A 23,308-nucleotide genomic window follows, 5' to 3' on the forward strand; every position below is an offset into this window, starting at 1 on the left:
GGGTCAAAAATCGTTCGGCCATTATGATAGATAAATAGTGCTGGCTTCACAGCTTGCTGTTTTGCGGCAGTGTAACGGGTTGTTTGAAGTTGTGTTGGTAGGTAATGTTTATCTATAGTTTATTTATTATTGTTAATGTTTCTGGGATGAATGTGTTTATCTAAGGGTATTTTTAGGTTACCCTTCTCTTAGCTTTTAGAGTTATGCTAACTGTTTGGGTTCCTGTGGTAAGGATTAACTTGCTTAGGCTACTGCAGTGTTCACATGTTTAGTGCTAACCTAGTGTTAACTTGTGCTTTATTGGATTTGCACTCCGGTGTTGTTTTAGAAACGTCCTTCATCGTGCATTACGGCAGAGTTACTTTTTAGTGCGGGGTTGGAGCTTAAAGATCTTATTTTTCACTGGTTCTCTTTATAAAGCACAAGGGTATTCAAGTGGCATTTTTTCCAGGTTGGGACTAGTTATAGTGTGGGGTTTCATTTGTTTTTAAAGATTACTTTTTTAGCTTTCAGGAGCCTGACTTTTAGTCATGCATTCATTCGTAATTTATTAGCAGGGAGGCTATTTACGTATTGTCTCTTATTAAAGTGTAATTTATTCAAGGTGATTTGCTTGCCATGCTGTTAAGAGCCAATGTTGTTTATTAAGGGCACGTGATGATTCAGTTGTGATATTTTGAGGTCTTTGCATTGATCTTGTTCTGTTGTGGGTCTGTTGTAATGCAAGTGTGATAGTGTTGTACTAATTAATGTATTACAAGTTTGTGTGTGACACATTTGACTTTGAGGGTGGGTATCAAGTTACAATTAATTTTAACAGTTCAAGGGGTTATTAGTATCATGTAGGGATCTGTGTTATATAAGGTGTTTGGGTTTGGTGTTTTGGCTGATATGTTTTTATGGGTAATTAGGCGTTGCAACTATATTTTATTAGGTTTTCCTTTCTTCGTTAAGGTTAAGAAATGTAAACAAAACTTCCTATCGATACCTCTCATTGAAATGCAAGGACCCCTACAATGATCATGATGATGACGATGATAATGGGAAAGTGAAAAATTGAATTTGTTTTGAATTTCTTAGCTTGCTGACTGACCTCTTCTGAATTTGTTGCAGAGTTTCCAACTGTTCATAATCTCTCTTCACTTCATTGCAAAAGTCTGATAAATCCTGGGAAAATGAAAAAACAAAAACAAAAACAAAAAACACATAACGTCTCGATAAACTATAAAATAATCTACTTTCTTAAGTTCTTGTCTATCAGCATTTGCAAGTCACTAATCGATAGTTTCAAAACATTTGTCGGCCAAAAATTCTCACCGATTTTCATTTTTTCAAAATCTGTATAGTTGTACATATTCTTCAATTCATATAGGATGTCAGTGTAGGATAGGATAGGTATAGGATATAGTGTAGGATAGGTATAGGAAGTCAGTATTAATATAGGATATTATAGTTTATATTAGTTTCTGCTAAAAGACATATCATTGTGCATGGTACTGTTGTCTAGTCATCACTTCCAGAACACATTTGACTTCCAAGAAGCAGCAACCATGTCTCCTCAGACATGGTAATGGTTTTAATTCAATTGCAGAAATATCCCAAACTTTTTCTTTTTCATTTCCTTCTTTCTTTTTGCCTCCTTTTTGCCTTTTCCTTTCCATTTCTCTTTCTACTGTTTGTTCATTATTGAGAAATTTGCCAACAGAGTCTCCTCAGACATGGTAATAGTTTGATTCAATTGCAGAATTATCCCAAACTTTTTCTTTTTCATTTCCTTCTTTGTTTTTGCCTCCTTTTTTCCTTATCCTTTCCATTTCTCTGTTCATTATTGAGAAATTTGCCAACAGAGTTGAACCAAAGTTGGGATTATTTTTCTGCCCAGTAACTAACTTACTTAACCAGTGCCTGTTGTTCAACATTTCCTGAGTAACACACAATTACACCAGTATCACACACTTGTTCTGTAGCTGAACAAAGACACCAGCAGTACACATTTGCTGTGTAGCTACGCACTGACACTATCATCCTACATTTGTTCAGTAGCTGCACAAGGACACCAACAGCACACACTAGTTCATTAGCTGCACAAGGACACCAACAGCACACACTAGTTCTGTAGCTTCACAAGGACACCAACAGCACACAATGGTCTGTAGCTTCACAAGGACACCAACATCACACACTGGTTCGTTAGCTGCACAAGGACACCAAACAGCACACACTAGTTCTGTAGTTGCACAAGGACACCAACATCCCACACTGGTTCGTTAGCTGCACAAGGACACCAACAGCACACACTAGTTCGTTAGCTGCACAAAGACACCAACAGCACACACTAGTTCTGTAGTTGCACAAGGACACCAACATCTCACACTAGTTCGTTAGCTGCACAAGGACACCAAACAGCACATACTAGTTCTGTAGTTGCACAAGGACACCAACATCCCACACTGGTTCGTTAGCTGCACAAGGACACCAACAGCACACACTGGTTCGTTAGCTGCAAAAAGACACCAACAGCACACACTAGTTCTGTAGTTGCACAAGGACACCAACATCACACACAGGTTTGTTAGCTGCACAAGGACACCAAACAGCACACACTAGTTCTGTAGTTGCACAAGGACACCAACATCCCACACTGGTTTGTTAGCTGCACAAGGACACCAACAGCACACACTAGTTCTGTAGCTTCACAAGGACACCAAACAGCACACACTAGTTCTGTAGTTGCACAAGGACACCAACATCCCACACTGCTTCGTTAGCTGCACAAGGACACCAAACAGCACACACTAGTTCTGTAGTTGCACAAGGACACCAACATCTCACACTTGTTCGTTAGCTGCACAAGGACACCAAACAGCACAAACTAGTTCTGTAGCTGCGCAAGAACACCAACAGCACACACTAGTTCTGTAGCTGCACAAGGACACCAACATCACACACTTGTTCAGTAGCTGCACAAGGACACCAAGCAGCACGCACTAGTTCTGTAGCTGCACAAGGACACCAACAGCACACACTGGTCTGTAGCTTCACAAGGACACAAACAGCACATACTAGTTCTGTAGCTGCACAAGAACACCAGCAGCACCCACTAGTTCTGTAGCTGCACAAGGACACCAACATCACACACTTGTTCAGTAGCTGCACAAGGACACCAACATCACACACTAGTTCTGTAGCTGCACAAGAACACCAACAGCACACACTAGTTCTGTAGCTGCACAAGGACACCAACATCACACACTTGTTCAGTAGCTGCACAAGGACACCAAGCAGCACGCACTAGTTCTGTAGCTGCACAAGAACACCAGCAGCACACACTAGTTCTGTAGCTGCACAAGGACACCAACATCACACACTGGTTCTGTAGCTGCACAAGAACACCAACATCACACAATGGTCTGTAGCTTCACAAGGACACAAACAGCACATACTAGTTCTGTAGCTGCACAAGGACACCAGCAGCACACACTGGTTCTGTAGCTGCACAAGGATACCAGCAGTACACACTGGCACTGTAGCTTCACAAGGACACCAACAGCACCTATCTTTTCTCTCTCTCTCAGATAATGCACAGCTCATTAACTAAAACTTTCATCAAAACTACAGTTAAGAAAGGTAACAAAAACAACTTGGTTCAGTTCTTTCTTCTACTAGGCCCTTGACATCTCTGAATTACTCACCTTCATAGCTTGCAAAGCCTTAAAAATCTCATCTTTCTCTGGATGGTTGTCATTCGTTCGTTTGTTTAGTTCCTGAAATGAAAAGCAGGTGCCATCCACGAAAAATGATTGCAACATTTACGAAAAACAGACATAATTAGACAGACCTAATGTATAGGAAATGTACAAAATACTACAATTGGGATATAGGGGAATGTTGCAAGCAACAAGCAACCAACATGTTTCATAACGCAGAAGGAACAAATTTTTCTGCTTTGATAATAGACATGCTGACCAATGCCCTATCGCCTAGGAAACGAGTAGCATTAACAAGTATAAACGATTATTCCCTTTGCAAAAAAACGTCTTCTTCTGCTTTGAGTTTTGCCGCAAGTAAAGTTTATCCAGTTGATCTAAGCATGTCAAAATTAGTAATGGGAAAGCACTCGAAGAAGAGTGTTTGACTTGAAGTGTAAACCCCAGAATGACAGCTGCTACTCAAGAGCAATTCTGTAATGAGTCCATGATCCCAAGTCTTTAAGTTTGACAATCGAAGACTAAAAAAAGTTTAGCAAAGTAAAGTCAAAAAGAAGAAATCACTGCACATATGATAGAGCGATTTGTTGCTTGAGAGATAATCATTATTTTCCTCACCACAAAGAGCAAATGGTACTTGAGCATCCTCTGCATAGGTAAACTCAGTAACGATCGGAGGTTGAAGCGGTTACCATTGGCCTTCTCTTGACATTTCTGCAATGAAAGCACAGAAACATTTTACTGGTTTACAGTAAAAACGAAAGTCTTATTCAACTCACAGCATGCCAGACACACGGATAAGATTCTAAACGATGAGCTCCACCGTTGGTACAATTATGTTACGTTTACATCGGGCATCAAAGCAGAGAGAAAAAAAAACCCAACCCTCATTGCTAACCTTGATATACGAAAGAGACACTTCCCAATGAGCTAAAACCCAAAATCTCCTCCCCTCCCCTTCCACCCACAAACAAAAAGAAAACTTAACCATCACCATCAGAATATGTGATAAAGAATTAATGGAGACCTTGTGTCATTTCAGAGCTTCTGATAAACAACTCACCTGAAGAAGAAATTCGAGCATTTGGGAGATATATTAATTTCGGGTTTGAAAATCCTTCACATAGAAGACCAGGAAATTAATCAAGTCTAAATAATGACAACACATTTTCATTATGCTAAAATTGTCATGTTTTCTCATTACTTTGGTTCGCCTGGGTCGTAGAAACTTGAAAAATGCTGTGGCTAAAATTTACCATCGACAAATGATTTAGACATTTGTACTGTGCCCAACAAATATCCAATGTGTGCAACATAAAGGCACATCGATACAGTATTACATCCACCAAATATCCCATGTGTGCACCATGTAGGCACATCTATACAGTATTACACACATCAAATAACCCATGTGTGCAACATAAAGGCACATCTATACAGTATTACACACATCAAATAACCCATGTGTGCAACATAAAGGCACATCGATACAGTATTACATCCACCAAATATCCCATGTGTGCACCATGTAGGCACATCTATACAGTATTACACACATCAAATAACCCATGTGTGCAACATAAAGGCACATCTATACAGTATTACACACATCAAATAACCCATGTGTGCAACATAAAGGCACATCTATACAGTATTACATACATCAAATATCCCATGTGTGCACCATGTAGGCACATCTATACAGTATTACACACATCAAATAACCCATGTGTGCAACATAAAGGCACATCTATACAGTATTACATATATCCCATGTGTGCAACATAAAGGCACATCTATACATTATTATACAAACATCACATTCCCCATGTGGGCACCATAAAGGCACATCTACACAGTATTTTGCACATCAAATATCCCATGTGTGCACCATAAAGGCACATCTATGCAGTATTACACACACCAAGTATCCCATGTGTACACCATTAAGGCTCACCTTATACTAGTATTTCACAGCAACGCAGCAGGAGGACTCTGTTTATGCACTATGATAGTTCATAACACATCAGTACAATACATCCCATAGTAACTGTTTACAGCAATAGCATCGATACCTAATATCTGCACTGTAATTGCACATCTAATACCAGTACTGTATTTAGGCACCACAAATGTACATCATATGTGTACAGCAATAAACCACATATGCATAGCAACAGATAGTAACTGCCCATAAACCCCAACACCACACATCAGGACTGTAACGAAGCGTTTAAACCAGCACCCCTTGATCACATCATTTATATCATCATTACCACACACATATAGCAGTACGACACATATGCACCGTAATTGCACATCTATAACCCCCCTCCCCAGCACATGTGTGTGCTATAACACTTTATAATATCTACACCATTACCAGGCATATGCGTCCATTATACGCCAACAAAGACCAGCTTAAATCCATATTGACACCATCTATGGTGCATTTATGCACCATTACAGCACATCTATCTACAGTATTTACCAGTTCCATGTTACCCTGCTAATTTGAAACTAACCATCTCTGAAAACAAGAGGTACATAGAATATTGCATTTTTTTTCCCCCTTCAAATTTCCCTATTTCTCTCCTACCTCCACATGCTGAGATGAACACTGATTATGCAAAGGATGAAAGCAAGGCTACTGATTTTGAATATTTCACAAGATGTGGCTTGCACACCTGAGAAAGAAAACTGCTATTTTTCACAGCTTGTACCTCGTTTGGCTGCTTCTTGCCAACCAAGTATTTATGTCATTAATTATGAACAGGGCTGCAGCCACTACTCGTGTAATATCCTGTATTTTTTCCAGATAATGAAACGGTAATTTCTGTTTCTGTGACTGCTCCTAACTTTCAATGACACTCATTTTCTGGATCATAAAATCTAGGTTCTCAGCCTAGGATTAGGGTCTCTAATATAGATCGGAGTGCGTATACAAGTTTAGGAAACAAGGTGAAAGAGAGAGGCACGAAAGTAAAGATATCGTGTAAGACACTCTTTGAATAGAGGATTCGATAATTGCAAGCTAGTATCTGAATCAGGACTGCTCCGTCAGTTAAATTTAAAAAGCCAACTTCATGCATCCACTGAATGTCAACTGGGCAACACAAAAATTTGCATGAATAATTTACCAGTGATGACAAAGACAGGGGTGAGGAACGCTGGGAGCACATTAAGTTTGTTCATACCCCTCCTCCCATCTCCCTTTCCCTCCCTCCAAACCAGTCATTCGAAATACTTCACCTAGCAGCAGTTCAGCATAAAGGTCACAAGAATAAGAGAATAAACGGTACATAGAGAAGCAATGTCATCCATCTGTTGTAGCGTGATCAAAGATGGGTGACAGCTGGCTTAAAGACACACTTCCATCATTTTCCAATTTTTTTTTTTCCCCCCCAAAAAAATAAAAACTCTTCCACAGCTGTAGAATGGTATCAGATCACCACCAAATTGCCGACTCCTACAAATGGGGGGGGGGGGTTGGAGGGGGCAGGTAAGAGCAACGAACAAATTGTTCGCCAGTGCACAAAATCAAATACGAACGACGGAAAGCAGTGTTTGAAACTCTGTCGATAGCTTTGTGCACCAAATAGTGCGCTACTGATATAACACAGACACAAAAAAAGGGTAAAATGGATCTAATTAAAGAGTAAAGTGATGACTTCACACCTTTTGTTCAATATGTTGAAATTAATACTGTACAATGATTTTGCTAATACGGTCTGCAATATTTTTGACGATATGAATACAGCATTTTGACAATTACGACTGCCGGTTCCCAAACATCATCTTTCATGGACACTTTTCATCCCGATGTATCGACATGTTAAGGCATGCAACGTTTTGACGAAAAGAGAATTAGCAATTTTCACAAACGTAGGGTCTTTACCTCTTTTTCACTCTCCAATATTACGGTTAATTATTAATTAATCGATAGTTAACAAATGACGACAAAATGTTAGCAACCAAAAAATGTTTGAACATGAGATTCAAGTCCAAATGAGACAAAACTGAACAAAGTCTTTTCCTTTGACATTTTAATGTTCCTCCCCTCCCCCTCCCCCACCCCCAATTTTTGGGGGGGGACATTCAAGAAAATTTGGACAGTACTTTGTGGTGAGGCCTGGCAACAGTGTAAAAGTAGGCGGTGAAATGACACAGAAAATTGCAAAGTTCTTCAACACGATTATATAGCACCAATAGTGGCACAATGGCAATCTAAGCAATTTAAGAATGATAAAATGACAAGAGTCCAACCAAACAGGTCAACACTCAACAGGGCCACAAAACACCACCAATAAAACTCACCTGTAAAGACTATTGTCAATCCAACTTGCAAAGTGTTTACATAGAAGAAAGGAATGCATTGGTAACATGGTAACCCAACGGCATGTACATGATACTGTAGCTATAAGAATTTATAATTGAAGTCCACAAGGAACAACTAACAATCCTCTCCCTAAATTCCGTCCTCCATCCCCCTTCTTTTGAATTTGCCCTATGACACAACCCCTTCTGTCCTGTCTCTCATACTGCACTCACATTTTACACCCGGTGACAACTACCTATGCCCTACCTCCCAATCCCCCCCCCCCCCATTCCATCTATTATTGTCTCCCTTTCATCAACTCCAACCTTTTGATAAGAATCAGTTATTTTTTTACAACTCAGAATAATTGAACTCCTTTGATGTCTGCAATGTAAACACAATATTGGGGGGGAGCGGAAGTCCTCAACAAACTATTTTTGTGACATGAAAATTTACATGCAAGTAAACAACCTATAGAGTTTGATTTAGATCTTTGCCGTGGTCACACTGTACACAATGCGGTATAACTCTCGAGACCCAAAAACGGTAAATAATTATTCAGCTTTCAAACCGCTACAGTTCCGTTCATTTAGTGAAATTATTTAATCATCAAATTAAATAATGAATGATTCCTTCTGCTGCATTCATTTTACTATTACTTTTCACCTTTGGACTATTGTCAATATTGTTCCATAATTTCTTCAAACAAGATAACGAAAAAAAAAAAATCAAAGCTGATAAATTTGATTGTTTGAGCAGCTGAGTAAAAATTCAACTGCCTCTTGTCTAAGTACGAGGGTTTCATACATTAAGAATTCAATTCATTAAGCCAGGATCGCCCATATTGCTATGTGAAGCACAATAGTGTTCGTTACATCACAGATGACAATTTGACACAACTGAGGTGAGAGATCTTCCCTCCTATTACATCAACAAAACCCTTTTTACTCCAAAGGACCCTTGTTCTACTTAATTCCTGTCGTCCAATGAAATGGTTTTTCCATCTCACTTGACATGGAGAGGCAATGCGAATCTCTCTCTCTCTCTCTGTTTCCAACAAAGACAGAGTGTTTTAATTTCCTCGGGGGTGGTGGTGTGGGGGGAGAATACAAAATGCACTTCATATTGGACATTTCAAAGAGGTTGGCGTTAAAAAACTACTTGAGAAACGGAGTGACTTGAGGTTTCTGACAACGGTTTCGAAGCCAAGTACAGAATTTGAATGGGTTCTTAACTATGCACTGACAAGTGCAATAGGATTTGACTATACTTAGAATGTATTATCTAAAATATGAATCTTTAAATGTCAATTTTTAGTTAAATGGACAATAATACAAACTGTTCAAAGGAAATACCAAACAAAAAACAGCAAAATGATCTTATACCATCCCAATTTTTTTTTTTATCCATTTAGCAATTCATATTTTATGGACTGGTAGAGATAGTTTGGAAACATACAGAAATTATAGCAAATTTTGTGACTATTTCTTCTTAGTTTTGAGGCAAAAATCACAAATCTTGTTGACTCTGAAGAATCCTTCTACACATGTCATTTTCTAGAATTATTTTGTTTTGCAGACTGTTTTTTTATTTCTTTTAACTTCCTACAGAAAAAAAATGCACAACCCTTGGACATCGTTATTCTACACCATTTTCATCCCCTTGACAAATGAGAAATACCTTTGAAAACATGCCGTTGCTTGAGGCCATAACAGTCTCATGTATTTCCAATCTAGTTTTGTGTTGTATCTGAGGAACTGACCTAATGCTCTCTGACATGTTAGACTATGCAGTCCAGCCGTTTTATTTCATGATCCTCAGCTTGTTCAAAGGGTCATTTCTCAATAACTGAATCACTTAAAAATACAACGTGGACCCATAGGAGTGTTTCTTAAATGGTCAAAATTAATTTTGTGCGTTTGACGTCATCCTTTTTATGACTCACGAATATGAGCTGATCAGAAGAAAAAAGGTACGCTGTACGCACGGGTACGCAGTATCAGCAAAATATAGGAACTTCTGTTATTGCTGTCTCCCTGCAGTGTTCCCTCCCACCCACCCACCCCGCCCCCTTGAGTACAAGGGAATCTCTGGTAACTATATTTTGGATTTAACTCATTGCTTATGAAACCGACTCCACCCACGAGATATAAAAGTACCCAATACCTTTAGCAACTTTTCAAAAGGGAGAAGGCATTGAATCGACATGTCACAAGCAGCCCTGTTCAGGGAAGCAGTATGATCAATTGTTACACAGGTGTCCGGACAAACAGTTTGGAAAAGTTCTTTCGTAGCTTTTGTGGTGAAGTTTCTTGGAATTTTGAAGTTTTGTTCAACATATAATAACTGACAATAAAACTTTCCAAACCAGCCAAGCTATAAGTTCGAGTCTATCTGTAAGCTGCTAGCGAGGTGGCTAGACGACACACACACTCAAGAAAGAAAGTGCCGATGAAAATAGACTTATGTGCCCCTCATGAATAATTCATGAACATGTCACGCCTGTACAGTTGGTGAAGACTGATGCTTATCATGATATATTTTCATAAACGCCGACAGTTAAGAAAGTTGCCCTTTTAAACGCCCCATTATAAATTCTTTCTTTATAATTTCTTTTCGTTATTATTTGTGTACTTTTGTCCAAAATTTTGTTCCTGTTTAACAGTCACACGATGACGGTGTCCAGTGCTTAGAAAACAAAACATCCCGATCAAAATATTAATCGCACACGTGCGCCAACGGAAGCGGCGTGCCAACTGTAGCCTTCACTTACAGTGAACTTTCGCCTGGAATTATTGACTCAATTGGTATTAATGACATGTGTCCCTCCAAGGGCGCCCTCTGCTTGACTGACGACATAAAGCATGTTACCCGGCATATAACTTTATGCAAACTTGTGCACGGAAATGTCAATACATCTGTCTGTGCATGAGTCCGACTAACGTTTTGATGGTGTTGTTTCCAAATCAATGTTTTGTTTGAATTTTTCGTTCCTTTAATCACTTGTGAATGGGCCAAAAAAATCTGGCAAAAAACAGTGCATCACCATAATTGCGTGATTCTCTGCTACACGACAGTACCAAAAACGTAGAAAGAAAATCGTTTCACAAGACCGTCGAGATTGAATGCACAACAAGGGTATTAAATTGTTATAGTGCGATTCACAGTTCCCACAATCAACAATCTAAGGGAAGGCATGTCCTCGATACTCTATTTATCCATCCACGTGCAAATATCACGATAATGCATGCATTCATGAAAAAGTAACATTCGTGTCTTACCTCGATCAAATTCCTTAGCTTCAAGTCTCGTGAGCAGAGAATGTCGATGTGGTCCTGGGCGGCTGTGAGCTTGGATACGTACTCGCCGTAGATCAAGAGTTTGTCTCGGAAGTTGATGAAGATGGATCCAATGGTGGGTGTCTTCTTGAAGAAGCAGTCCTGTATCTTGTCGTACATTTCACTGTGGACTTTGAGCAACTCCTGGAATGACAAAAAGACAAATTTAATTTAGGATCAAAAAATAAGAAAATGTCGACTGTTGCTTTTCAATTTGTTTTCGAACTCAATCACAGTATTCTATTTGAATTTTTTTTTTTTAATTTTTTTTTTAATTTTTTGAATTATCAATCAATACTAAAAGAATGTAAACAACTTTACACTGTCTGATGAAAGATCATTTCAAAATTTGAAGTGTCTAAAATGTTAGAAATATTTACACTTTGGCTCTTGTCTTACATGTCCTAAAAACGATGTAAAAAGAGTCGGCATTTATGAATCTATTCTCTTTTTTTATTACTAAATTATTATCCTTCGCTTGGTGAACACATTTGTGATGATTTCTCAAGTTTGATCTATTTTAATCTAAGTTTCAGTAATGTGTGGGAGGATTGGTAAACTAGCCACCCAGATGCAAAAAAAAACCTTTAACCTTTTAAGCCATTATCAAATTGCACGTAATTTTAAAGTCAGAGTACAGCACAGATATTATGGGGTTCACTTATAACAGGGTTGTCCAACCTTTTGCAGAGGAGGGCCACATGGAATGATCATGATGAAGTAGGGGGCCGTATGAACCCTTCGCTTGATTTTTCGACTTTTTGCGCGAAGCCTAAGGCAACAAAATGTGAGCACTGCGCGTGGAGCGCTCTAACTTATTTTCCTTCCTGATAAAACAGTCCAGCCGGCCCCCCTCCCCTCCCCTCCGCTGAGAGAGTGCCATACAAACATACAAACTGACCTGTATGAAGTTTTTTTTTTGGACCCAGAAGGTTCGAATGATTGATTATATGGCTTCAAATTTTTATCAATGAATCTGCTCACTAAATTTCACACCGAAGAGCCTCTCTGGCGGGCCGGACGCAACCCTGCGGCGGGCCGGACTGTGGCCTGCGGGCCGTAGGTTGGACAACCCTGACTTATAAGATATGAATCTGATGAAATTCTTCTTAAATTTCACAACAAAAATAAATAAATAATAAATGAAACTCCCTCCCCACCCACCCCTATCCTTCCCCTCCCTTTCTTATCATCAACAGTTAACCCCTGCCCAACAATTAATTAATTAATTCTTCAATCAACTCTCTGGTAATGAAACATCAACCCAGATCTAGCTCTAAAGAAAAGTGAGAGTAAGGTGAAAATGGGTAAAGAAGGATCTTTAGTTATAAATTTTGAAAGTATCATTTGCCATAGTTTGAGAAACCAACAAAGCAATATCCCCAATAACACTTGTAACTAGCTACAGTATTGAACCGGAGTCAAATTAAAGAAGTCTCTCCCGACCCCTTCCACTGCGCACGAATCGAGACACCTTTGGGGTGATAAAACACTTTTCTCAAGGCAATACTTTCCGCAAGGCAAAACAAGGCGATACATTTCTGCTTCCCCTACCCCCCCACCCCCCTTCTTCAACCTCAACTCCAATTCTCCTTATATAACATTAAAAAAAAGCAATTAAAAAAATATTATTTAACACCATCAAACAGAGTAGCTTACCTCAATATTACAAAATATCTTATCCTTGTCTTCTCTGGTTATAGCTAATTTCAGAGGGCTTATGAACTCCTGTAGGGGTAAAACAAAGGATTGATAACAAAAACATTCTAAACCGGAGAGCCAACACTCGGAGTGATTCCTTGCAAAGTATTAAATTTGTGAGAACATTTTAATGTAACACTGCACGCAACATTTTCAAGTTTTCATCTCGAATGACCTCTCACCCTAAACTGATAACAATAGAGTTCTGCTACTCAATAAGATGAATCTCCATGCCATGAATGAAGCCCATCCAAGTTTTAATTTTGAAAGTTATTGAGCTCGCAAAGTTTTTGGACATTGACCTCTGATGACCCTTAAGTGACCTTTGACCTCTACCAAAAAACAATAGAGTTCTTGTACTTTTGTAAGATGGATAAAAATTGGGCCAAAGTACAAAGTTCATCAAGGGATTTTCCTTTGCATTTTATAGGGTTTACAAAGTTTGCAGACTTTGACTTCTCATGACCTCAAATGACCTTTAACTGCCAAAGAAAACACGAGGGCTCTTGAACTCACTACTATGTTGGAGCCACACACCAAGCATGAAGTTCAACCACCTTGTCTTTCCGAGAGCTCACAGGCCATGACGTCAAACATAGATACACACAAATCGTTCCGAAGATTCTTTTTGCTTTCATAAGCACACACAAACGAAAAAAGAGTTTTTAAACCAAGCTTTCTATTCCACAGACATTTTACCGTAGGCAAAGTTGGGGGGACTGGAGAAAAATACTTTTTATGCTATTAGATGACTCTGGATGAATGAAAGTACAATAAAACTCACAATATTTCACAGAGCAAGAGTAATGAGAGTAGTTCTCACACTAGACATCAGCCAAACCATTCCCTAATATTCCATTTACACACCTGATAATATTCAGTTTTTTTGCTTTTCCTCCTGAAGTGCACATTTTATAGGTAACAGGGATTTTCAATTTAGCTAATTAGCAACTCTCTCAAAATGCACAAAGCAGGCCAGACAGAGGAGATGGTAATTAATGCATGAAGACTGTATGGTCCTATTACTCTTCTGTAATGGCCTTGGAAATCCTCTCGGCTGAACTGACTTAGAGATGATGTTTTTTCAATTTGATGACTCGTGAAAAATGCAAATGTCAAACAGCCTTGACGCCAAACTGAATTTCCAGGCGTGAAAGATTTCTGTTTTCTCCATCAAAGCTGGACGTTGTTTAGCGAAACAAAAAAAACAAAAAAACATTCTGCATCATTCATTTATTCCCTAAGATAGTTTGACTGTCATCTTAGGAGTTTGAAGTTGGTTCAATCATAGGACAATTTTTGTTTTTGATTTGTAAAGAGAGGTATTGCTTCCCACAATTTTACACTATTAATATACAGAGAATGGCCTCTGACCACCTACACGTAGTATAAATAATGAACTCTAAAGAAGGGGAGAAACCCTTTCTTGAACATTAGCTGCAGTGTTTACAAGTTCTATTTATTAAACAAGCATGTTTAACCCTAACACAATAAATATATATATCACTTCCATTTATTATTAAATAGCTGATGACCACAGAAGTTTTACAATATAATGATACCATTCCCAAGGCAATAGAATGATAGAAAATAAAAAGATGAAAAAGCTAAATTGAAAGCCACCGATTACAAGAAGGATGGTGACGTATCCAAGACAAGGGTAATCCAAGGGTCAAAGGGTAATCCAAGAAGAGGGTAAAGGGCAAAATAGGACTTCAGAAAAGTTTGAAAGGATAATGCTAATTATCCTAGCAAGCAAGTGTGTTGTAAATTGAAGAAGCACTGGCCCTACCTACTTTGATTTATGGGTGAACCACCAGGAAAATTCCCAATTTACCTTTCTTGCTTTTGGTTTTATGTACTTTTGCTTCCTCTTTTTTACCTGTCTCCTCACAATTTACACACTCTAGTTTTAGCATGTTTTACCCAGAAGTTAATTGGTGTTACCTCACTCGGTGGTATATGGTCAAAAGGAAGTGTGATACAATTACACAAAATATATATATATCTATATTATTACACATATTATTACACAATTACATATTATTACAATATTATTACATATTATTACTACATTATTACACAAGTCAAAGAAAAACTATGCTAGACCATGGAAAAGAACAAAGAAATTAACTTCCAAAAACGGGAATCGAATTGGCTAACCTCTGGGTTACAAGCCCGTTCTAGCTGTAAATTCTTTCGCTATTTTTACTGAATAAAAACATTTATCGGCAATTTCGTGAGTACGGGATGTCGACAGAATGCTAATATATATGTGAGGGAACAAGTTGGAAGTTACAAAGATCATTTATCATGATCTCAGGCCACCCCTGATTCCTGTAGTAGTGTTCAAACTCTAACTTTGGTGATAATTTCAAGCGAGACGTCTATTTCAGGGATTGGTTCCCCCCCCTCGTTCCTAAAATCTCTCGAGAGAGAGAGAGAGAGAGAGAGAGAGAGAGAGCAAGGCGGATGGATTTCTATAACCGTTGTGATCTCGTAATCATATACTTACATTTTTGATCATAGTCAGCGCCTCCACGTACTTCCCTTCCGTTTCGGAGATTTCGTTTAAGCAGTAGTCTCTTCTTTCCGTCGGCTGTGCGTGCAGGGAGAGAGAATTGTCAAACGGATCATTAGTTTTTCGAGGAGGACCATAAAGAAAAAAAATGTCGAGATAAAAACCAGAACTACTCAATCACGAGTATTTAATTGATGAAGGTGGAGGCAAGCTTTTTCCACTCTGACAATTATGTGGTTAGAAAACTTGAGGACACCTCGACGAAGCCTTGTTATATTTCATACGCTCTTTAACGTACTCACTCTTAAGAATGAGATGGATAAGATTAATAGAACTAATTGAAAACACACCTGAGTTGCCAGAGGCTAATGATTCAATTTTTGGAGCGTAAAACAAAATGTTCTGATGAGATTATTTTCTTCTTCAAACCTTCACAGTCTTAGCATAAGTTAATTGTTATCTGGAGTGATTCCATACCTTACCCATTTGTTTGGTTATGAAACCACAAGAACTACTGCCAATTCAATACGACAGACAGTTGAAAATTAAATGCACCAAGGATTTAAGCTTTTAGTCCCTTTGGTCATAATGGCATCTCAAGTGTTCTGTTCCATTTTTTCCAAGTCAAATATTAGAAAAATCTTCCCAATCTGCCTATTTTTTATGTGGTTTATATTAACATGAAAACATGTTTGTGCAACAGTGTACTGACAGAGTTATAATCATTCATCTGTAAAGTTTTTTGTTTTTTTTTGTCAGAACTTTTCTCATACAAAGTGAGTTAGAAAACAAATTCTGAGCAAACCCTCAAAAATGTTGCTTAAATAAAAACACTAGCAGTCTATTTTCCATGCAATAAATTCCATTTCAATTTTTTTTCAAGAAAATTACCCTCTGAATGTCAGAGGTTTCATCAATCACAGGGGATCGAAGGAGGAAGACTCGTCTCGGCTTTTTTGCGAGCGATCTGTTTATCAGAAGCGTAGCTACCCTGCGTTATCAAGATTATGCTAGCATTAGCTGCTTCTTTGTATTAGGAATTTGATATCCATGTCGAGTCTCTGTGATGACGTTACGTATACTTCCGATAAAAGTGACGAGAGAAAAAAATGGGTTTGAAGTGAGCAGTCGTTCTCGGACGAGACGGTGGCTTACGTCGCTCGTAGATTGATGACGAAAAATGGATGACCAAAATGGCACATCCAGGGGCCAGATAAACTCACCGCTTCTTGGGTTGGCATGATCCCTCCCCTCTTGGTCACGCTGACCAGATCATCGTATATGTCTTCATCTATTGCCTCCTCCTGAATGGGTGCGTATATATCGTCGGTCGTACTGTAGATATCTTCCACTTTACTAAAAGATAAAAAAATAAAACAGAATTGGACCATGAGACTTTCATTGCATATCAATTAAAATTCAGAGTGGGGAGGGAGGGAGGGAGAGAGAGAGGGAGGGAGGTAGGGAGGGGGTGGGGTGGTTGGAGAGTATACGTAAAAGCAGGTTAAAGGAGTAATAGGTTTCAAAACCTCTGTGGACCTTTTTTTCTCTTTAGTACCCAGTTCTATTACTGAAAGCGAGTAGATTAAATTTTTTACACCAGGTAAGCAACTTGGCACCCAGGTATTTGACATTTCCCCAATGGCTTTAAAACATTATTTTTTAACCTTTCCCACTACACCCACCCCATTAGCCAATGAAAGACTTTTGTTACCTCCTATAAAGCATCAACGGACAAACTTTTTCTTTTAAGGAAATTTGTTGTTAGTGCTTCGTAACCCCTGCGGGGGGGGGGTGGGAGAGAGGAGGGGAGGGGAGGGATTTATTGAACAATGTGAGCTAAAAGAATTAATTCTTCTATTTTATCAGGGTCCCAAAAAAAAATTGAGCATTTTCTGATATGTTTAATTGTGCTTAACAACACAAGAAAAACATACAGACTGCATTAACATTAATCAGTCCACCAATTAACAAGTAATATTGGATCAAACCTAAGAATAAGTTTCATTCACACAGTCTAACATGTGGATTGCGCAGATGTGTGGAGAGAGGTATGTGATTTCATAATTTCTCAATATCCAAAAGCCAAGAATTGACTTACTCCATGTCATCTCCGAGGCCACCGTATATGTCATCGTCTATCCTCTCTTCTCCTAGATAGAAAGGCCTGCACATGTGGAAAAATAATAAAAATATCATAAAAATTTAATTTTTGTACTTCATAGAATTACAGGGTATGACAAATTTTAATACTATCTTTATTTCATCATACAAGTTTAAGTTCACAACAGCTTAAAAATGTACAAATTCATCTCATGAGCTTCACTGCAAATAAATGAATCATTCCGGGACAAAAAGAAAGAACTACTTTAGCACATTAAAAACACACCGTGATTATTTGGATAGACTAAACTTAAAGTACAAAGCTCCATTAGCATCCACTGCTGCTGTTTATATACATAAAAAAAAAACAACAACAAGAGGACTGTTGTGTAAAACACAATTCTAAAAGCATTTTCATAATTGTTAGTTTGTTTGTTTTTGATTTTTTTTTGATTGGTTTTCATCAGGGTTTTTACTTCAACTTTCAAAGGGTTGAACCGTTTTGTACAAACAATTACAATGAGGTCAGCTCTTTGAATATTCATATAGTCATTGTTATCAATGACTATATGAATATTCAAGACATGTCACCAACCTGGCTTTAAAAAAAAAAAAAAAAAAACCTCTGTACATACGATCTCAAGCGAGTGCTTTTATAGGAACGCACACCATTTCCGTCAAATCTAATTTCAACACTCACGCACAATAATAAACGGAACGAGAATGATGTGAAATTAAGCTTCAGAGAATAGGCTAAATTTCACGCCTTGGGTTCACGGAAAGGTTAGTTGCTATCACCTATTTTCACTTTCCAAGCTACATGCTTCAAGAAGTTTAAAAGAAAAAAAAATTTCATAGTAATTATATGTAGTACTAATTTTCAACGGTTTTTCCAAGCGAAAAGAAAGAAAGAATTTATGGAATGTCAGACTGAGGTATACCACAATTAACAATCATTACTGGTATTCAAACAAGTTGACATTGAGGAAACAGTTTCCTGAAATCTAACAAAGTCCTTATATCAAGGGTTCTAAGTATTTCAAAAGGTCCAGTTACTCTCTCAAAATTCAGAAATCAGGAAGTATTACTACAGTCCAAACTGATGGACATCCCAAACCCTGACTGGTTTGGATATTGACAAGCTACTAATAGTTACCAATCTCACCTCACTACTATTGCACTGCCTGCTCTCACCAGTTTACAGAGTTAGTAAACTTTCAGAAGTAGGCCCAATTTTGACCTACTTCTGAGGTCACAAATGATGGACTCCAATGTGGCATAAGTAGGAGCCGACCCAGAGGTGGGTCAGAAGGGGTGGGGTGGGGTGTTTATCTGTCACCACCATATGGATCAGGCAGAAGAGGCGGGTAAGATAGGAGTGCAATACAGAACATGATGAAGACTGGGCATTTAAAAGCCTGTATTAGCCCCAAATTATAGCACGCGATATTTGCTAGAAGTTTTCAACAAAGTACTTCCCTGGAGATCTTCGCTCTCCAAATTGTTCTCAGACAATTTTTAAGATACACACAAGATGACTGAATCACCCGGTGAGAAAAATATTCCTCGAAGGTTGTAATAAAAACAGGTTAAGAAGTTTGACCAAAGGTGACCATATTTGAATATCTAGCATGTTTGGGACCAATACAGCATACCTTTAAGTTAGCTAAAAGCAAAAAGCAAAAGCAAAATTCTTTTTGGCACGATTGGCAGTCCATGCATTGGGAGCAGTACTGTATCCACAGCATAATGTATACAAAAACAGACTGAGCAGGAAGTTCATGTGATACATCACTCGAGAAGGTCAAATTCATGTACAGGGAACAAAGAAAGAATGTCTCTGTGTGTAGAATATTGTTATTATTCATCTGCACATGTTGACATAACTGTACTCATGAACAGGTGACTGTTAATTGGGGACAAACACTCTATTTCAAGACAGCATTTTTCTTTAAAGTTTCAAAGAAAGCACCTTTCAGACAAACCGACCTTGCACTGTGTACTGCCAGTTAACAACCTTTTTGCACACAAAAAGTCAGTGTGTGTGTCTATTTTTTTGATATTTGTCGAGAACAATGGTTTTCAAACAAAGGTGCTTCGTTCATGCTCAAAAGGTAAACAATAGTTTATGATGCGTGACTATGAAAGCGGTTTCTATCACCGAAACTTTGGAAATGTGTTTTATAAGTTATATTTTCCTTGGTGTCTGCTAATACCCCCAGAAAAGAACTTTCAAATACTTGTAGCTCAACTGTTTTACAGAAGACCTTTTCAAACCGATCGTTTTTTGATCGTTTCGAAGTAACCTGTGATTACCACAAAATAGAATGCATATAGATAGATAGATATATATATGTATATGTATATATATATATATATATATATATATATATATATATATATATATATATATGTATATATAGCTTAATACATAGAGGAACTCACCGTGCTCCCTTGTCTATGGCAAATCTAGTGTTAGACAGCTTTGAAAGAGTTTGGAGAACCTACAGAAACAAAACAAAGACTTTCATAAGATCAAGTCTAAAACCTGACAAGAGATTTCATGGGTTATTTACATGAAACACTCAGTACATAAATACATAAATGACTAAAGTCATACCTATAAAAAATAATTAAAAATAAATTGCAATATGGTTTTGTATTTATTTGACTTAAATGCAGAATACTGTAGGTAGTTGAAGGAACAAATAAGTTTCAAATTTTCAACAATCTGCTCATCCTCATACATCACAATACAGCAATAATTGGTATATATCATGATTATATCAAATAAAATATTAGGTACATACATACATACATACATACATACATACCTTCACCCATACATACATAGACACACGTATACATACACACATACATACATACATACATATATATCATGATTATCTCATATAAAGTATGTCCTCCAATCTGGTTGACCAGATACCAAGTAAGTGTCTCAAACTGTCCCTATCTTTATGAATGACACTAATTGCAAACTTCAATTTTTCCATTTCAATATTAGGCACATACATACACACACGCATACACCCATGTACAAACACAAGTGTTCACTAACCATCTTGAAGTTGGTGGCCTCATAAAGCCACATAGGCTCAAAAAGATCTTCTTGTCCTATATTGAAGACTGTCGAACATGCTTGGAGGAATATTCTGATGTTTCTGATGCACAGAAACTGTCAAAGAGAAAGAGAAGAGAGAAAAATAAGAATATAAGAGGGAATGAAACAAATTTCATCCAGGTTTCAAGTGACATGTATGATCATGCAATGACCATCTTAGTACACTGAATATACAAAATCCCCTCCCACTCCCCCCACCCCCCCCCCTTGATGGGGAGTGGAAGAGGCAAGTCATTAAAGACTGTAGAATTTCTCCATTAAAGAGCTTATTCTGTTTAACGTACCGAAAATAAACAAAAATTGCACACTGTTTTTCCGCATTCTAAATAGAATTTAATATCCATATAATTTTTTTTTTTTAAACAGGAGGGTTTGACCAAAATACTACTCCAAAATCAAAATTCCGTACATGCAGAAGAGATGATACTAACTGATTTCATAGTATGTTAATAAACATTATAATACAAAGACAACTTTGCTTTTTGTACGACAAAATGCACAAACCCGATGATGCAGTACCAAAACAAAATAATTGAACTATGTGCTTGCCTCTCTACAACTCTAGAAACCCCTTCGCTATGTATGCTTTTCTCCTTCTTTTTGCACATAAATCAGACTTCATTGATCTTGGAAAATTGTTCTTCGTATCAGAAACTAAAGCAGGACTTGAGTCTACTTTAACTTTTAGCCTGTTTTCATGATTACATTTCTTAGATCACATCCCCCCCCCCCGCCCTCCCCCCAGAAAAATCTGTGCTTTGATTAATTATAAGCAACGATACTTCCCAGGGGACAAAAAAATACCAACAGGACATTTTACGGTGCAAAATCTCTACCAAAAACATATATACTGTATTAAATGTTTTACGAATGGACACTTGAGCAATGAAGTCACCAGGGCACAGCAGTTTGAAGGCATGGTATGTATAGGAGAGAGGTAATCTGAGGAACGAAGCCAAACTAATATAGTGTCTATTCCAACTTTATGACAACACTGGTGTCGCAAAAAAAAAAAAAAATTGCGAACAGACCGAATAACTACGGCATGGGTTAGACCTTTCTGCCATTGAAAAGTTTTGACAATTTAAAAAAAAAAGTAGTTGACAATTCTTATCACAAATGAATGTCACGTCTGTTCATATGTACAATATGATGATATGGCATTAATCATATCTAAGTAAACACATATTGCACCACTCAGCCAGGTTTAATTTGCACCATAGAGTATATATATAGATATGTAGCCTTGTAAGTGATTCTTTGCAGGAAACAATTATCAAGCGTGGGATAGGATTACAAAGAACTGAAGATCATTTCTCGGGACAGTATATTTGTACGTATTTATATATTTGTTTATATTGGGAGTTTTCTTTCGTATATAAAGAGGGAAGTATGCGATGGCTTGCTCGACAGAATCGTCAACAGTCAACAATCGTTCAGTATCTTGGGTGAAATTTGCAATCCCATTTCCTTACATGTACTTGACTGTTTTTGCTAAATAGTGATCTATTTCGCTGAAATTGTCAATTTGTAACAAAATAGACCTTTCGAAGCAAACAAGAGTGATGTCATAGCTGTGCTTGCTATAGTGTTTTCGATCAGTTGTTTTCTTTTTATCTTGGAAAGGCCAAAGGTTTTTTTTTTATTCTTCTTCTTCTTTCTAATATCCCAGCCAGTTTCCTTACATCCATTTACTTGTCTCTGTACACACAAAAAAAAAAGGAATTTAAAGAGAAATCCCTTCCCTGCCACTTTCTGTGTTATAAATTACACCAAATTACATTGGAATGTTGGAATCCCATTACAGCAACACACAAAAATTTGTCTACATTTTCCTAGACATTTCTTGTGTGTATGTGTGTGACTGTGTGTGTGTGTTTTTCTTTTTTCTTCTAAGAACATGATTACAATTCATCAATCAAAAAGGTGACTGACTTGTTCCTCACTCTAAACAGACTCTAATTACTCCATAATTAACTACAGTACCACACTGAGCTCCAAGAGATACACAGCTGCTACTAATGTGTCTGATCCGACAATTATCGTCGCAGAAAATAAAAGTACTCTGACACTAAAAATGAATTACTCAAGATTCTTCTCGATACACATCCTCGAGAAACACACTTAACGACGGCGTCCCTGTTTCTGTTTCTCTGAGCACATTCTTCTGACTTGTTGAGAAACAATTTGTAGATTCTTCTGTCCAATTTTACAGTCTAAAATGTAGCATTCATTTGAGCTAGTGCTCGCAAATATTCCAGCTCTGTGCTGATGTGAACAAGCACTAGCCGTGAGGTGTTATGCTAGATTAATCATGCGGTGTAATTACCAGCTCTATGCATACTGAATTAATTAAGAGTGCCACAGGCATTTTATTCTTCGCACAAAGCCTACACTAAAATATATGCAACTATGCATATTTCTGCGGGTCCTTTCATAGCAGATTAATACACTCATCAAATGGTCAGCATCCAGCTG

At 37.8% G+C, this 23,308-nt stretch overlaps 1 protein-coding gene across 2 annotated transcripts in view; it reads right to left on the minus strand.

Moving 5' to 3' along the window:
- Nucleotides 1-23,308, minus strand: part of LOC139964160 (guanine nucleotide exchange factor VAV3-like) — a 78,314-nt gene that overhangs the window by 23,371 nt on the left and 31,635 nt on the right. For both annotated transcript variants that reach the window (XM_071965536.1, XM_071965537.1), the window contains exons 2-11: nucleotides 20,768-20,884; nucleotides 20,134-20,192; nucleotides 17,687-17,752; nucleotides 16,809-16,941; nucleotides 15,580-15,663; nucleotides 13,023-13,091; nucleotides 11,307-11,507; nucleotides 4,326-4,421; nucleotides 3,693-3,764; nucleotides 1,094-1,167 (exon numbers count right to left, since the gene is read on the minus strand). In XM_071965536.1, coding sequence (XP_071821637.1) covers nucleotides 1,094-1,167; nucleotides 3,693-3,764; nucleotides 4,326-4,421; nucleotides 11,307-11,507; nucleotides 13,023-13,091; nucleotides 15,580-15,663; nucleotides 16,809-16,941; nucleotides 17,687-17,752; nucleotides 20,134-20,192; nucleotides 20,768-20,884 — 971 coding nt within the window. The remainder of the gene's footprint in view (nucleotides 1-1,093; nucleotides 1,168-3,692; nucleotides 3,765-4,325; nucleotides 4,422-11,306; nucleotides 11,508-13,022; nucleotides 13,092-15,579; nucleotides 15,664-16,808; nucleotides 16,942-17,686; nucleotides 17,753-20,133; nucleotides 20,193-20,767; nucleotides 20,885-23,308) is intronic.

Source organism: Apostichopus japonicus, chromosome 22, assembly GCF_037975245.1.
Source record: "Apostichopus japonicus isolate 1M-3 chromosome 22, ASM3797524v1, whole genome shotgun sequence".
NCBI lineage: Eukaryota > Metazoa > Echinodermata > Holothuroidea > Aspidochirotida > Stichopodidae > Apostichopus > Apostichopus japonicus.